At 34.7% G+C, this 17,280-nt stretch overlaps 1 protein-coding gene across 9 annotated transcripts in view; it reads right to left on the reverse strand.

The window, feature by feature from the left end:
• The window catches only part of CDK17 (cyclin dependent kinase 17), a 91,336-nt gene that overhangs the window by 25,064 nt on the left and 48,992 nt on the right, over positions 1–17,280 (reverse strand). For all 9 annotated transcript variants that reach the window (XM_085568231.1, XM_085568229.1, XM_085568230.1 and 6 more), the window contains one exon: positions 11,442–11,575. In XM_085568231.1, coding sequence (XP_085424357.1) covers positions 11,442–11,575 — 134 coding nt within the window. The remainder of the gene's footprint in view (positions 1–11,441; positions 11,576–17,280) is intronic.

Raw genomic sequence — 17,280 nt, forward strand, 5'->3', positions numbered from 1 at the left:
ATGGCAGGACTGAATTTTCCCTATGCTCTTTGAGACTGTCAACACTTTCTGAGACTGTCAACACTAAATGTCCTTTTTTAACACTAAATTTGCATCCCTTCATCAATCTAAACTTTTGAAGGTAGTAGATTAGAGCAACTCCCTATGTTATTTTTTATATATCCTTTTTTAACCATAACAGATCTGTAACTGGTGTACATAGACCCTCAACTCTAAGAGGAATCTGGGTATGTTCCTTATAACTCTTAAGAAGCAAGGGTTTACTGGAATGCAAAACTTTAGCTTTTACGGGCAACAAAGTACTTCAGGTAAAACAAATAATCTTTTAGAGAATTGAAACTATATTATTTTCTTGTATTTCACTTAAGATTTATTTTTCCAAATGAGGTCTAATTTATGAAAAAGCTTTTGTCAATTCATAGCATTTCCAAGTTATTTCTTTTATACTTAGCTTTAGGGTCAACTTGCAACAAAATGTATCAGTATTCAATAAATGCGGTACTCTAAATGATCAAATACCTCCATTTAATTGTATGTAATTCAATGAGTTATTTTTTGATCGAGTTCCACATTATATTCTGGAGAACATATTCAGCCATCATTTAATTTGGTAGGGAAACTGGAATGCTTGTGGCATTTTCCTCCTCCTCCTACAACTTAAAAACACATTTTCTACCCTCCTATGCAATGCTTATTCTCAGTTTTGTTTTACTACTGGTATTACTGGCAGAGAAATGCATTTATTTTTATAATTTGTTTGAAATGAATTTCACATTTGTCCTACTCTGCTTCATGGCAGATAACATGTAAGCACTTGTGACAAACACACCACTTTGTTTTCCGAGGAGATAAACTACCCTAACTTGTACTTATCTTTGTCATCTATTTCTAACGCCAGCTACAGCAAATACTCTTAAGAAGAGCCATACTTTGTCCAGGCTTTTCTTTCATCTGGCTAACATCCAACTGTGTTGCTGTAACTTGATGTGGAAGTTCTGTCTAACACTGACTATTTACACTTGGGCACAAGAAAAGGAGGCAGGAATTCCAACTTAAATTCTGCAGGTTCTGTGAGCTGAGGAATTTGACATTGTACATAAACAAACCTGTTTTCTAAATGAAAAACAAACAAACAAACACAATACAAACTTGCCCCCAAACTACTGGTTTTCACACATATGAGTAAATTCCAAAAATCCTAACTTTTTTATTTCATTACCTCTGGTCCTCTTTTGGATGGCCTAAAATACTATTGCAAACATCAGCTTCTTCACTTGCCACCCATAGTAAATAATTTACAAAACTTTAATACTAGAATTTTGTTATCATATTCTGTTTTTCACCTGTCAACTTTTTCCTTAGCTACCTATCCTTTTCTCATCTCCTATTTCCATAATACAAACTTACAAGCTATTCCCTTTTATAATTGCCTGACTTGAGTCATTTAATACTACATAGTGCTACACTGTGACACTTTTCAGGAAGTCTCATTCCTGACCAAAAGGTAATTTTCACTCTTCAACCCTGTTAAAAAATAAATCTATTTTTATTTGTGGAAAGAACAGTGATAACACTTTCCACTTTAAATCAAGTATCATAACAAAAAAAGGTATGGATTTCATTAATTCCCCCTTTTTTTTGGCCAAGGTGCACTATACAATTCAGTTAATTTCACTGAAGTTGAAAAAAATGATTTTAACTCACAATAGACAATGTTTGAACTCTATATATTTAAACTGTTCTAAAAAGAAGCAATGCGAAACATTCACATTTTTTGTGAAGTTTGTCTGTCTTTTGTCAACTCAAGTCATTATGTCTTTGACTAACATAGCACATTTGGAGAATAAACACTAATATTTATGATGATACAGAAAAAAACATCATTAAACTCAAAAAACACATAACCAGAAAATTTCCCCAGGGAAGGTTTTGTTGAGGTCTTCCAAGCCCAATTTTATCTACATTACAAAAATCAAAAACGAAAACCAGACTACTTTTATTTTTAACCTAGAACAAATGTGCCAATTTGCAGAGCTCCTTTCTTGCTCCAACAGTAAGCCTCCATTGTACCTACTGGACTCCTAGTGCTGCTGATCTTTGAACTGATAGGTAATTTCAGACTGTTGCCACACTCAACTGCAACTGCTGCAACAAAAGGAAGAAAGAAAACTTGAAGGGAAAACCCTGATAAACATCAGCCTCAGTTCACTCTTACTGAATGTTTCATTTAGCAAACCTAACAGTTGAGTATCTCCACAGCCAGTATTTCATTGCCTGTGGCCAGATGTTCCCATTGCTTTTAGAGGAGAAAGGGCTGAGTGCAAGAAACTACCCCTTCCAAACAGAGGAACTAATAACCCACTGATACAAGGCTAGGAGCCAAGGGGAGTAGGAAGCTGTCTCTGTCAGTGGATGATACAAACTACACTGCCAAGCTACATCATTATAGTACCAATCCTTATTGCTTTGGCTATTCTGCTTATTGGTGAGTTACAATTCCAGACCAACCACTACTTAAGGTATATACTTACAATATGGCAACAGACAACTTGCTGGTCACCTCTCCCTTAAATTTTAGTTTATCTTTTAAGAGTTGATTCTGCTAAATTCCATCCATGGAATTTTGTTACCGCCTCACAAAGAAAAAAAGAATTTTTATTTTAAGTCTACAGACATCAGTCTGACAGCCCAAACAATCCACTATGGATCAAATGAAAATGCTCTTGTGTAAGCATTGGTCTGAATTAGCCTTCTCACCAGCTGTAGTGAGCACCAGTGAGACATCTCAGCTGCAGCCACAGGCTGTTCACTAGCAAGTCACTGTGCTTTTGTTCACTGGAGAATGCTTAATGACATCTAAAATACTGCATCATATAACGCTCAGTGCAACACAATCTAATTTCATTATATGCTTACTGTAAAAGAACGTCCCAAAACCAACAAAATTTTTACACTATTCTTTCCTTGCATATTTTAACTAAGAATGTGTATTATGTCCTACGTCATGACACACAATGTAAACAAATTAATTTTAAGACATTAGCTTGTGTCAGTAACAATTTAAACATTCTCATATACAACTTTTAAGCATGTACTTACTGTATCATTTTAGTATGAGATACCATGTGGAGTTTTTTTCTGAAGGTTGCCTTATCAAATCTCAGTACATTTTTGTCAAATGACAGTTAGTACAGTTAAAGCCAACTGGATTCTCTACAGAATTATGAATACAACAAGACTGCTAGAGGCAAAAATAAATATATAAAAACCCCCCCAAAAAACAACCCCAAACCAGAGAACATATTTGTAAAAAAACTATAATTTGGTTACAGCTCTGTAGATCTTCAAGGTCTTAAATAAAAACACCAGCATACACATGCATGAAAAGAAACCTATAGCATCATTGCAGCACACTGTTTTAATACCTTTTAAAATAGGCTTCAATTACTGTAAACAAAAAGAGTATTTTAACAGCTGGGATGAGTTATCTATACTGATCTTCCTTATATGTATATAAAGCCATCATAATTCCCCCATACAACTGACAGGTTTAGCTAAAATTTCATTGTGATGCATAAACTGCATTTTTTTCTGTGTTAGTAGTGTGGCTTATATCTGAATATTACATTTTTACTTTACACTTGAATGTTGTTATTGTTACTATTTTACTGAAAACATTAAATCACAATTACTCAATTACTGTTCTGCTAAATTTGATGAAATGGTCATCAAAAACCTCTTCTGTTAGCAGCAATAATGAAAATACAATCCTAAGATCCATCTACAAAGGATCACTCTAGATCTCACACCATAAATCCATGTGGGTTTTCAGCAAGTCTGTTAAAATGCAACACGATTTGAGAAAGCATCAATTTTGAGTACTGAATCAAGGGGCTTTTTTACATTTGGGATAGAATTGACCCTAAATACAGTGGAATTAATTAATCAATTAAATCAAAAGTTTTTTTTCCAAATATGCTAATCGAGTACAGAAAGCACTTTCAGGGATTTTATCATGAGATGTGAGCCCATGGGCCATTTCAGACTCAGAAGAAATACCAGTGACCACAGACAATGCATGCTCTCTGCCTCCTGCCCAACACAAACACAGCTTGTCAGATTGGATTCTGACATGCCAGGCAAAGAAAAGGGGCCAAGTGTAATCAGTGAAATATTATTATTACAAATTATAGAGTTAAATCTCTGGTTTAGGACTAGGTGTCACATTTTCCCAGCACATCTACTATCATTAATCAACAAAGCAAGGACTTTACCACCAGTAGCTGAAGAAAGTTATTGTCAGTGTCTACAGTAGCTATGGCCCTCAAGTAAGAATGCAAAATACATATAAATAATATAAAAATAAAAAGCACAGAAACCAGCACTGCAAACAGGTATCTTTGTTTTTGTTTACTTTAGCACCATGAAAAACTTAGGAAAAGTGCTAAGCATCTTTACAGTAGTATTTGCAACAATTTGTATTTTTGAAGGCACAAAATTAGAATTACAGGCCAATAGGTTTTTTTAAGCAGGCAAAAAAATGAATTATAAACACTTCCTTTTTCAAAATACTTTTAGTGAGAATTTTCATTTCATGGATATACTGCTTAGGCTACCAACTAGCTGAAAAACAACCTGCTATTTTCACACATTTTTCAAACAATCCACAGGCTGTTGTTTTATTTACTTAATTTCTCCCATTAATTTTAAATATAAATGTTTAAACTGTTCAGCACAAATACAGTTTTCATAAATTGCTTTCCAGGAGTTTCTATTCACATCCAATGAAACCAAACAAAACAAATACATGTGTCAGAAAACCAGTTTTGAAAAATATGAGAAAGGAGAAATGAAAATCAAATGTGAGACATTAACTTTCCTTTCAGCAAGTATATAAATACACAGGAAATTTGTGACATATTATACCAGAAACACTTGAAAAGTCTTCTTCTGGTTTTTTTTTTTTTTTTTTTTTTTTTTGTTGTTGTTGTTTTTTTGACTTTGTTTTGGTTTTTGTTTTGTTATTATTTTATTGTATCAGAAAGCTTGTCACAAAGTGAACTTGGAGAATATATACAAGAATAAAAAAAGGAAAATAACCATAAAGATATCATGTCTGATTTTGTTTGCCTGCTAAATAACCATCTATCAAAATATCACTCTGCAGCATGAGCCGCAATATAAACCCTGCTGAAGTTCAGGGTCTATAGCTGTGTGACTTAGCTGTAGGTGCTGGGCAGGAACAGCAACTAATAAAGCAAGCTCTGCCTCACTCACTACTACACCTTCCTGATTTTTAAACACGGATTTCTGTGTTTTCATCAGTTTCTGTAACACAGTAACAAGAGAAACTGCCCTGAAAGGAAAAAAGGTAGTGTAGGTTACTAGCTTGTACGAAAAATGAGGCCAAGAGGAAGGAAAACGAGAAACAGAACGCACCACTGCAAAAACAAACTCAGACCTTTAAAACAGTTCTTTGTAATATTAATTACTACCACTAGCATTTACATAATCAACAACATTTAAAGTTACCAAAAGGTAAGCCCCATGAAAAAAGTGGCTAATTAAAAATAAACCAACTTCTTGAATATGAAAATGGCAAATCTGACCTTCCTGGACGGAAGTGTGGCTGGAGTACTGGGTATGAAACTGCACCCCATTACTGACTTTTCAACTGATGCACTTCTGTGATTATAAGAGATGTTCTATAGATGACTGAACACATCCAATGTGGCACTAGACTACTCCTTAATGGAACTTAAAGGAAATCAAAGACATCATGACACAAAACAAAAAAGTATGTATTTTATCCTTATAGAAAAACATTGTCTAGCACAATAACTTTTCTAAAGGAGTATTTGCAAGTGGAATTCAAGAACTTTAGCACCAGAATGACAAAGGTTCCAAACAGAAGGGCAAAAACATGTTAATTGCTGGTAACAAAGGCAGTTACCCTTAAAAGTCTAGTAAAAGGCATATTAAAGTCATCTATTACCTGAAATTCTTTTTCTTGTTGTAGTGTCAGTGTTCTGTAGAAGAAATAAGTCTGCCAATCAAATATATAAAAAGGAGGTCTATCAGCTTAATCAAAACCATACTAGTAATTTAGAACATGCACTTGGGTTTTTAGAAGGGGGCTTCTGAAATCACCAAGGGTCATGGAAACATGAAAGTAGGAGTTTATAAAAAGGGTGAAAGTGTAACCTTGAAAAAGGTTGAGAAAAATGATACAAGCATGACTAAATGGAGATAGCACAGTGACCACTGAAAATCAAATGAAGTCTTGATTGTATTCAGCTTCATTTTTTTTTCTGTCTAGTACTGAAATCCTCTGGTAGGTGATCATGTGCTTACAATCACAGAAGTGACAATCAGAAGTCAAGCTACTTCTTTCTCAGGAGTCAGAGAAAAGCAAGTTAGACAAAACCCAGTAATACGGCACAGATAGTCCTGTAGCTGCCAAGCGCAGAAGGAAGGGGGAAGGAAGAAACGTTGCTCAGAGAAGGCCCCAAGTAGTAATGCCTGCTTGGTATACAAGGAAACCTCCTGGATGGCAAGATACCTAGGACTGATTCAGTCCCAGGTATGCTTAGGCTACCTTGGATAAAGCTGACTTCCTGCTTCCAAAACTAATGACAGAATACTGTACTGCCCATGACCAAAAGCCTGGGTCAGTACTGCATCCAGTCTGCTATTCAACCATTTAAACAATTGAATGGAGCTGAGAGTGCCCTATTTGTACTTGAGAATGGGGACCTTCAAACCACATTCTAATCTGAAGCCTATGAACAAATTCTTAACACTTTTATCAACTGAAAAATCAATTAATTTTGTGTATTTTTCTTAGGAGAAGGTACACTTGCTCAGGTGGACTAACAGCATGTTGAGTTACTCAGGCTGTGTGTCAAGACCCCCTAAGCAGTTACACCCTGGTAAAGAGTGAAGCTCAAAACAATCTTATTTCTCATCTACATTCTTACTTTTGGAAAGTGACCATCACAACACACACCTGCCTACAGCATCAATTTGTAGCCTCTGTATTTCCTTCTGTTCAGCTACAAGTACTAACCCTGCAGCTAATCCCCTTAGGGGAGAATTATCCCCTATAGCAGTGTGGTAGGAGCAGTCTGATCTGGAACACACTTCTGTCACTAATGTGACAGTCGGATGGATAAGAACTGTTTCTCAGGATAAAATATCTGGGAAACAGGCTGGTGAACAGTGGGTTATGGCTCTCTGCCAGTTCACATGCTAAGACAGACAACAGACCTTGGACTTCTGGGAAAGGGAAACAGATGTTTCAATTTGCACAGACTGCTTCTCCTTATTTCTTATCCACCACAGCTCTAAATGATGCACTCACTATCCACTGCATGGGTATAGGCCCCCAAAGAACACTTAGAGTTTGTAACATGTATTTATAATAATGCATTACTTCTTTATTTATCTTAATGCATTACTGCTTTTCCAGCGAAATCAAACTGAAAATGCTTTAAGCTATAGTTCCATGATCTGGAGAAATGTTTCTCATTGCATGATGAAAGCACCTGCACTTTATAAGTGTAGACATTCTTAAGCTGTATCACTGACGCTTTAAAAATTAATCCATTTTGTTTGATAAACAATTCTACTGACTTAGTACATAATCATTAATATTAGCATGAAAGTAGAAGACATTTTAATTACAATACAACCTAACAGCTGTTTGAAGCCAAACTCTTCACAGAATAAATGCTCACACCTACTGTCAGCATGGTTCCTGCCTGAATGAGTGGAAGGAAGGAGAAAGAAAAAGCAAAAGCAACTGCTTTACTGACAATTTGTAGCCTGTGGATTACAAACAAAATAAACTTTATCTAGGCAACACAATGAGACTGGTATTTTCTCTTTGTCTTCTAAGCACAAGATAACAAGGAACAATCATTAAAAAAAAAACAATCTCGAACCACAATTGCAGCGTTGTCAAATTCAGAAGCAACCACATTATCATCTCCCTGTCACACTGGCCTAAATTATAACTGATGGGGGAATGGGGGGTGGATCTAACAGACTGAAAGCTGGTATTTCTATGGCTGCTGGTGTGGATAGAAAGTTTTCACCCCAGCAGATTTTTCACTGCAGAGCAGGGTTCTTTCTCACTGCACTATCACCACTTCATATTTAAAATGTTTCATACTTAGGTTACATTGCAGTATGATGATTTCCTATCTAAAGCAGGACAATTTAAGGTTATAAAACTTCCACCTTCTATTGCTATGGAGATTCTGCTGTAACAAATAAGTTTTTAGTTTCTCTATCCACTGTCTATTTTGTATTTCTGTATATGAAAATTTCAAAAAGATCTGGTTTTACTTCCCAACAGAATCTTTCATATAATCTGCAGCAGACAATTTATCTGCTCTTTGTCAACATTTTATTTGTAGCTATGCATTATTTAACTGCAGTGGGGATGGGCACTAAAAATCAGAATGCATATTCTAATGGACAAAATGTGTAAGGAATGATTGTTTTGTTTTGTTTTTTTTTTTTTTGCTAATTAGCACTTTGAATACAGTATGCATTTTTTTAGCAAGCATTTAATAAAATCTGGTTGGGTTGCTAATTTTCAGAATTCTAGAGGAAGTTCAAGCTGAGCATAAAATATGGTTATATATATAAAAATTCCTATAACTAAAAAGGATGTGTCAAGGTTTCAACTTTACCTGATTAGTTACCTTCAAAACAAATTAGGACTTCTGTCAATTCAGCAAAAAGAGCCAAACATATAACCAAGAAATTACGTACAAAACCACTGTAAATGCAGCACATATTGGTCAAACTAAACATAAGAAAGGACAAAGCCATAGTGTGACAGGCACATTCATCACAGTGAGGAGGAACAAGGAATATTGCTTTATTGTGTTATCCAACTGTGTATGTTTAATCAAATACATTCTACAATGGATTTCAGCTGGGGCTCATGACTTCAGCAGAATACAGCAAAAACATTCTGTCACACATGTATTAATTTACTCCAACCTGTAATATACAGCATACAGCTATAACTCATCCTAAATGGCTATAACGAGAATATGTCCTCAGGCTACCCAATGTCTAGAGACAACAAATCGCCACCAGCCATCAAAATAAAACTGAAATAATAGAAACTTACTTCTCAACACAGATTGCTTCTTTCTCTTTATATAATCACATAGCTACTACTGAATCAGCCAGCTCCATGGCAGAAATCCCACAAGGCATAGAGGCACAACTCTTTACAAGAGGAAAGCAACCTTGCTTTGGTTCCCTCAAAGGTCAAGGAAGCAAATGATCCCATTCCACAAAGAACAAAATTAGTAAAATTGGGTCTTCTGTGGATTTACATCTTGCAACTCAACTCATATATGTGTACTGTGGTTTTTAACCAGCAGTGGATACATTAGCAATGTCTCCCAATGCAAAGTTTTTTTTCAGTGAAATTAATAGAGACTTAAAATCTGAGATTTCTAGCCCTCTGTCAAAACTGACAGAAAATGACCCATGGGATAAGTAGAAGGAGGAAAATACAGGCAGACAATGCATTCACTTAAAGCCTTTTCACTTAGGAAATGAGAAAGTTGCCTGAAAAGATTATCATTAGAAAGGTATTTTAACCAAAGCTATGAGATTGTTGCATTTTCCTCCCTCTGGAATGCACAAACAGGTACACGTCCAATTTAATCTGCTACAAAGTACTTCTAAAAGGCAAACCTAAGTCCAGCAAAAACATCTCTCATTCTTAAAAATTCAGAACTGAGACTGTCTGCACACATCAGCAGGGAATCTTACAGGAAAAGTCACTGTATCAATACTACAGTGATTTCAGGGAAACATTACAATTCTCACAGAATATACATGAATAGATGCCAAAAAAAATTTGTTCTCTTGTTGGCTGAGCAAGTCAATGAAGAAATAATGCTAATTTCAACAGTCAGAAGCAAGCATCTGGAATTTAGAGGAAAGTGAGAAAATTAGCATTGCATAAACAAAACTTAAAAGTTTCCCAAAGCCTCTTAAACAGTAATATTAGAATTGTTTTACAACTGAAGAGGCAAAGGAAACAATGCTTTTATTTGAGAAAGAAAACCTTCTAAAAAATTACACAGGAATTTCCTGACCTTTACTATTCCTGAGTTCTTTACTAATTTCTTTTGGAGTTTTTGAATTCCAATACAAAAGAGAATCCTTCAATGGTTCTTTGCCCTCTCTGGAAGACTTGATGGATTTCCATTTCAGTTTGTTGTTTTTATTATGAATCATTAACTTATTTTTTTCTTTCTTGTTCTAAATATGCATTTCAAAATGGAGAAGTAACAGACAATGAACAAAAAGCAAATAAAAATTTTAAGTAATTTCCTTGATTTTTAGTTTCTCCATCATACATTCTGATTAGCAGGTTTTCACAATGCCTTTCTTTCCTAATTGCTCTCTCTCAAGCCAGAAGAACAAAGGTCTAGATCAAATAACATAGAAATTTAAGAATTTGAATACAAAACCTCCCATGTGCAAGAAACTATCTAAATAATTAATACAACTAATTTACACATTTTTAAAATCGTATCTGCTCTATATACTCGGAGCTTTGGAATTCCAAGCATAACAGAATGCCTCACAAATAAAAAATTTTTGGCATGTACACTCTACTGTAACTTATCCAAATCAGTTTCCTAATCCAGTATTTGATATGAGCCTTGAATAAAGATTCAAAATCTTACAGCTATGCTTATTGCTATGTATCCTATAAAGCAGCAACTACAAAATTCTACAAGCTTCTGTAACAAAGCCATCATTATAACTGTAACTTTTATACACTCTAGAAAAAGGGAAGTGTTCTGTTTTAGTTCACCAAGGGAAATGACAACAAAGCAAGCACAAGGGTGGCTAGTATTCATAATGAGACCCATAAATAAAGGAAATTATGTGCACAGTTATTCATAAGGTACTTTTCCTCCTTTTGTTTACCATCCTGTAAAGTTCCGTTCATGAAAAAAAACAGGAAGAGAGGAAAAGGCTGAAGCAGTCAGGACTGCTGCTGCTGTAGCGTTAGTTCTGCGAAGACTAGAAAACAGTGTTAAGTAAAAAAATCTAAACCATGTATCTTCCTGAATACATTCAGTGGCTTGCACACAATGCATCAGAAAGCTATGCAAATGTTACACTTCAGAAATTCCTCCCAAAATTCAAGTTTCAAAACATATTTAGATTTTCAAAATTAACAGCTCATAAAAAGTGCAAGATAACCATTGTTTTGTGTGATAAAAGGAGACAACTTTAAATAATATGAAAGTAATGCTCTCTCCATTAAATATATGTCAGAATGGTTGGTTACAGTTAATTGAGAAGACAACCAGTTACAACAAACAATTAAAGCAATCCCAACTCTCCTGTCAATTTAAATGATCCTTATATGAAAAGTGAATTACCTCCATTGAGATTCGTCTGTGTATCCGGTTTCTGAGACACACTCCTGTGGGAGACTGAACTTCATCAGATGATGTTCCAGAAGCTTGGTCACTTTCCCCATCTGACCCCATTTTCAAATTTTCATGAACAATATCTTAAAAATAATCCAAAGAATTGAAAATAGTTAAACAGTAAGGCATCAAACAGCTCTTTTGTACAGATGGAAAAGAACTGAATCATTACTGTGCATTGAGTTACACAGCTGAGTCAAAGACTCATCACAGCCATGGCAGTCTTGATACATACTTTTTATGCCTCAGAAATAACCACAAAATGAACAGGATTACTTTATAGGAATTCTATGCAAACGTATTTGAAATGCGGCAGAACTCAGTTTTCCAAAACAAAAGACAGACATTCCAATCCCAGCTGTAATTCCAAAAAGCCAACTCCCCCTCCCTGCTTTAGTTCCTAAAATCCCTCAGTACCATTTCTTTTAGCTGCTCTTGGATATACAACACTGCTGAGAATAATTAACATTTTCAAATCAGACTACCTAAGGATGGTAACGTAAAAGAATTTTCAGAAAGCTTTAAAGTTCTACCAAGGGATATAGTTGTATTTTCAGAAATGGCAAATACAGAAGCTTCAAACAGAAAATCCCCTGGCATCCATGTGTGAAGTAAGGGCATGTATTATAACCACCTAAATCAAGGCCCACGATATACAAGTGCATTCACTAGAAGACTTGACTTTTAAGAGATATTAAGTGAAATTAGTGACCTTATGGAGGAATTTACCTAATTGCTTGAATTATGTGATGCAGGACTTTCATGTCAAATGAAATTGTTAATTTTTAAACAATCCTTAAGATTCTTGCACATAAAAGCTTGTGTATATTGTATGTACACATATATATATGCATTGCTTTTAAGAACCAAAGGATTTTGCAGACTTTGAAGACAAACACTGTAGTGAACAAAAGAAAATCAAGGCAGTGACATATAGCATAAAGAGCAAAATTGTTTGTAAAAGGACATGCGGGAAATTGGTCACAAAATTAATTCATTACGAATAATGCTCTATCATCAACTTTGAAATACCTGAACTCCAAAATTACTCTAGAAATTATGTACCCATATATATAAAGTAGGATCTTCAAAAGACACCGGTTTCTCTGCTATCTTCTAGAAGGTGTAAAAGAACTTGAGGAACAAATAAAAATCCAAGAACTCTATCCCTAAAAAATGATAACATTAGCTAAATACACAGAGATCAATTCAGCCTTACCACCAACACACCTGGAAGTATTTAACATTTGCAAAGCAGTACAGCAAATTAAAAAAAGCCCTCCAAAACCAAAAGAGAAACTACAAGTTCCATCACTATTAACAAGCAAGAAAATTGGATTTTCTGGAGAAAAAAACACCATTAGGGCTATGTTTCGTTATCTGCACATCTTCTAAAATATTTGTTGAACTTGGCTCACATAGAAGCATGCACACTTCAAAAGAACAAACTCTTCCTCAGTACAATCAATTTCCTTTTATGGAAAACAGAATGGATATAAAAAGAAAGATTAATTTGTAAGTTATTAGCAACACATATTTTAACTCAGAATACTGTAATTAAGCACAAACAAAGCATGCATCTCACACATAAAGCAAATTTTCCAGCAATGATGCAGATTTATATTGGCCTTCTATTAAAAATCCACACTGACTCAGAATTTTTCCTGCAAGCCATGGTCAGATTTGGGCTAAATTAAAAAACAAAGAAATTAACCTGCACTCCTTATATCTCCCTATATAATAAACAATCTCTAATTTCAAACAAGCTAAATACTTATCAATGCTTCTAAAAGCATGGCAATTTGAACCACAGGAAAAGGTTATCAGAACGCAGTTCCTAAAGATCAGCCTTAGTTTTGAAGCTAAGCAGAAAAAATGTGACTCTTTTGCTAAGTCGCTAAGAAATATCTTATTATCTGTAGTGGCTTGAGAGCTATCTGTTTAAAAATCTCTAACAAACTGTGGAAAATTAATTTTATTAATATAAAAGCATTATTGAAAACAGTACTTGTAGCAAAGCTGTTAGGCCAGCACTGTTGTATCTGGTATAACAGCACAGTCAGCATATTGTTTCTATAATAAGAATAATTTTTAAAAATACTTTTCTAAGAGGTCATGTAATCCAATTCAGCAATTACAGCTCTTTAGAGTCTGTTAGTAAAATGATGTGTAGCAGCTACTGACAATTGTGCCCCAATCTATTTATCCTCATGTTAAAACAAGCCCATTGGTTGGAACCCAAAGTCAACTTTCTTTATGGAAGCTAGGCAAGGGACAGTTATCTCAGCAATCTCACAAAATAAAAACTGACAAAATTAAAGCAGTACTGCATTTTAAGCCATGGTGCAATTACATAATTTCTTTTGTAGAGAGACTGATACTTTAAATAAAGTAATTATGGGACTGATATGGTCATCTTTTTCACATTTAATTCATAAAATTATTTGTATTATGAAATTACTAGTAAAAAAAAGACAACTGGAAATGCAATGCTCAGAACTACATAGAGCACCCTAGTTGACAAAGATAATTCTTCTACTAAGAAGATCGCCTATGAAATAACACACAACTAAGCACTATTTCAAGAACTAGTACCACAAACCCATATAGTTGGGACAGATAATGAGCTGCAATGAGATTCTGTTCTTTATAAATCAGGAGTGTGAAGACAAAGAAGGTCTGTACCATTCAAATTTAAAAATGCAGTATTTAAGACTTATATAAGATGAAGATTTGAATACCATTGTGATATGATTAATTCTGGTAAGTCTGGTTAAGCTACATACCCAGAACCAAGAAGGTTTATGCAGGATACTGGCTGGAGCAAGCAAAAATGTATCATTAAGCACATGCATTTCCAATGGGCTAAACACCCAGCTTCTCCTATCTGTAAGGGTTTGCAGATGTTTTAATTATTTTCTAAATAGATATAATTTTAAGCTTTTTAAAAATCACTTGACTGTGCTGTCATTTGATATAAATGCATCCTTTTATTTGATTCAATTAAAAAGACATTAGTAGAGCCTTATGTTCATTATTTTAATGGCATAAACCCCAGACTAAAGCATTAACCCAGACATTTTAATCATTTTTACACAGGTGCACAATGATGTTTAAATAAGCAATGATGAAAACCATGTAAATATTTCCTTAATTTCTCTAAGCCTTTCTATAGACAAGTTTACCTGCATGAAAGCTTGCTTGCATAGTCTTCAGAGGCTTTAATCATTCAATAATGTATTGAATTGCTTTCACTGCGATACCAAGCGATTATCTTACATAGATATTTGTTTTAATGTACTCTACATATCTTATTAGATATTCAGAATGGCCATGTAATGAAAAGCTAGGTATAGATGACTACAATATAACAGGGAAACTGTAGAAGAACATATAAAGGAAAAGGCCGTCCTCATTTCTGCACACACTGCAGAAGAAATTAATACAGGGAACCTGTGGTGCAACAAATGAGAACTCCTCCAAGTGAGCCATAATCAAAATCACTAATTAGTACTGAGTCAGACTTCACTATCTTTCCACCTTATTTCAAATTATTGCAAAAATAATAATTCGACTTGCGTAACGGATTTCTTCCATGGTGCACTTTTCCAAGGCTTACTTTTCTATGGAGTAGCTACACTGAACAATTAATTTCAGTAATAATATAATTCAAATTGAGGAAGACCATAATGAGAAATTGCCTTTGCCAGTACCATTACTGAACTATGAATGCTGTATGGAAACATAATTCTTTTCAAATAATTATGACAATGGAACAAACTTCTTCATAACTGCATCAACACAACTGGCAAAAGCAAGGATTAACTCTCTCCTGGCTGTTACTGCAATTCACCAGCAGGGCCAGCTTCAGTTAGCTCAGCACATTCCAAGAGCGTCTCCAAAGGTGATGTTAATATAAATATGGAACAAGGACAGCTGGATTCGTTCTACATTAGGCCAGGTCAGGTCCAAAAAAGGCTTATTAGCTGTGGCATCATCATGGACTGCAGCAGCTAAATGTTTCCACAGGTACAAGACCATAGAAGCCGTACATATACAAGTGAAGTAAAAAAATCTATCAGCTAAACCCTCATTCAGTAGTTTCACAATCTGGTCTGAAATCACCATCGTTTAAAATCATCCTGGTAACTGAATACTGAACTTAAAAATTGCTAAAATTTTTTTTAAAAGGCACAGCTCAAAAATTTTTCCCTTACACAGCATTTTGCAAAACATAAAGCTAACAGAGTATTTCCAAGTAGAAATTATTTTTAAAGTATTTTGGCATTTTACACATCATCACAACTGCAGAAACTCAAGTTTAAAGCTCAAAAAGCAAACAAAAGCCCAAAACCCTCCAGGGCTCATCAATTAATTTTTATAGTGATAGCCTCATTCAAACACAGACAACATGAAGATGCATTTGTGTCATGTCTCAATTTAATCTGGTTTTCTTTAACGAAATAAACATCCTCTGCCTCCCATGATTTTGTGGTATTTCAAGGATATCTTTCTGATATCACTTTCCTATATATGAAATAAGAGGAAAAACTGTCAAGAAAAAAGGGTGGATGAAGAAAGCAAAGGAAAGCCTCATGCAGTGTAGCATATTTGACTATTTTGTTTCTGATGTCGTTATCCCAACAGGGAATACCTCAGCTTCCTGAGGTTTAATAACAATTCTCATATGGCAGGAACAAAAGAAAGAAAGATGTGAAAAGGAGCAGAAAGAGGAATTGTGATGGCATATACTCGTACTTCTGTTTTTTACCACTAGATAACACGCACAAGTAACTTGTATTTCCATCAAATAGGAACTCAAGAAATGGCATTATTGTATCCAAAGCAAAAAGATGTGCTTAAACAGAGATATACAGAGCGACCAGGCCCAGTGGAAAGTGTCCCTGCCCATGGCTGAGAGGTTGGAACTCTGATCTTGAACTCTGATCCAACTCAAACCATTCTGTGACTCCATGATACACTCTGTACATCTATTCCATACTACTTAAAAAAAATTACATATTGTTGTTAAAGGCAACACAAGTGAAAGAGTACAGGCATCTCTGTACTCAAACATGTTTGCTACTCCTGTACTTAGTTTATATCTATTTAGTTTGACAAATAACCCATAAAGACTACATATTCAGATAAACACAGATTTCTCTAGCTACACAATTTTTTTAAAACTCTCTCTTCCTGTTAGATTCTTGGCAACTCAACTAAAGCTTGGTTTGGCGAAAGTGAAAAAGTAAATACTGTGTACAGGACTTGAGTGAAATCAGAAACTGATACAGTAGTCAAACCGTGAAGACTAAAACCAGTTTTCTTATGTGATAGCAACAGCTGCTAGAGTAAATTCAAAAGCATATATGACTTTTTTCAGTTGGAATGGTAACTAATGCAGTAAAAAGGGATTTTTCTGAACATGATGAGTGGTATTATACCAAAGGAAGATACAAGTGGTTTGACTACTATCTTGAAGAATCATAGCTTAATCTCAAAGATCAGTTTATCACACTTCTAAAGGAGGGCAGGAGATTGAAAAAATAATAAAAACTCTAATTAAGCTGTGACTTGCTCTCATTTTCTAGTATCAATTAATTAAGCATAATTTAAAATAACATAAAAGCAGGATAAAACATTAGTGGTGACTGGAGGCAGCAACATGATAAATTACTTGAAGAAGAAAACATACTTATTTGCTTCATGGAAGCACAAATATAGCTCAGGACCACAACAAAAAGATAATTATAGTTGAGTTGCCTTAATTTGTCTCTGAAAAAACATA

The sequence above is a fragment of the Lonchura striata genome, chromosome 1A, assembly GCF_050655825.1.
Source record: "Lonchura striata isolate lonStrDom1 chromosome 1A, ASM5065582v1, whole genome shotgun sequence".
NCBI lineage: Eukaryota > Metazoa > Chordata > Aves > Passeriformes > Estrildidae > Lonchura > Lonchura striata.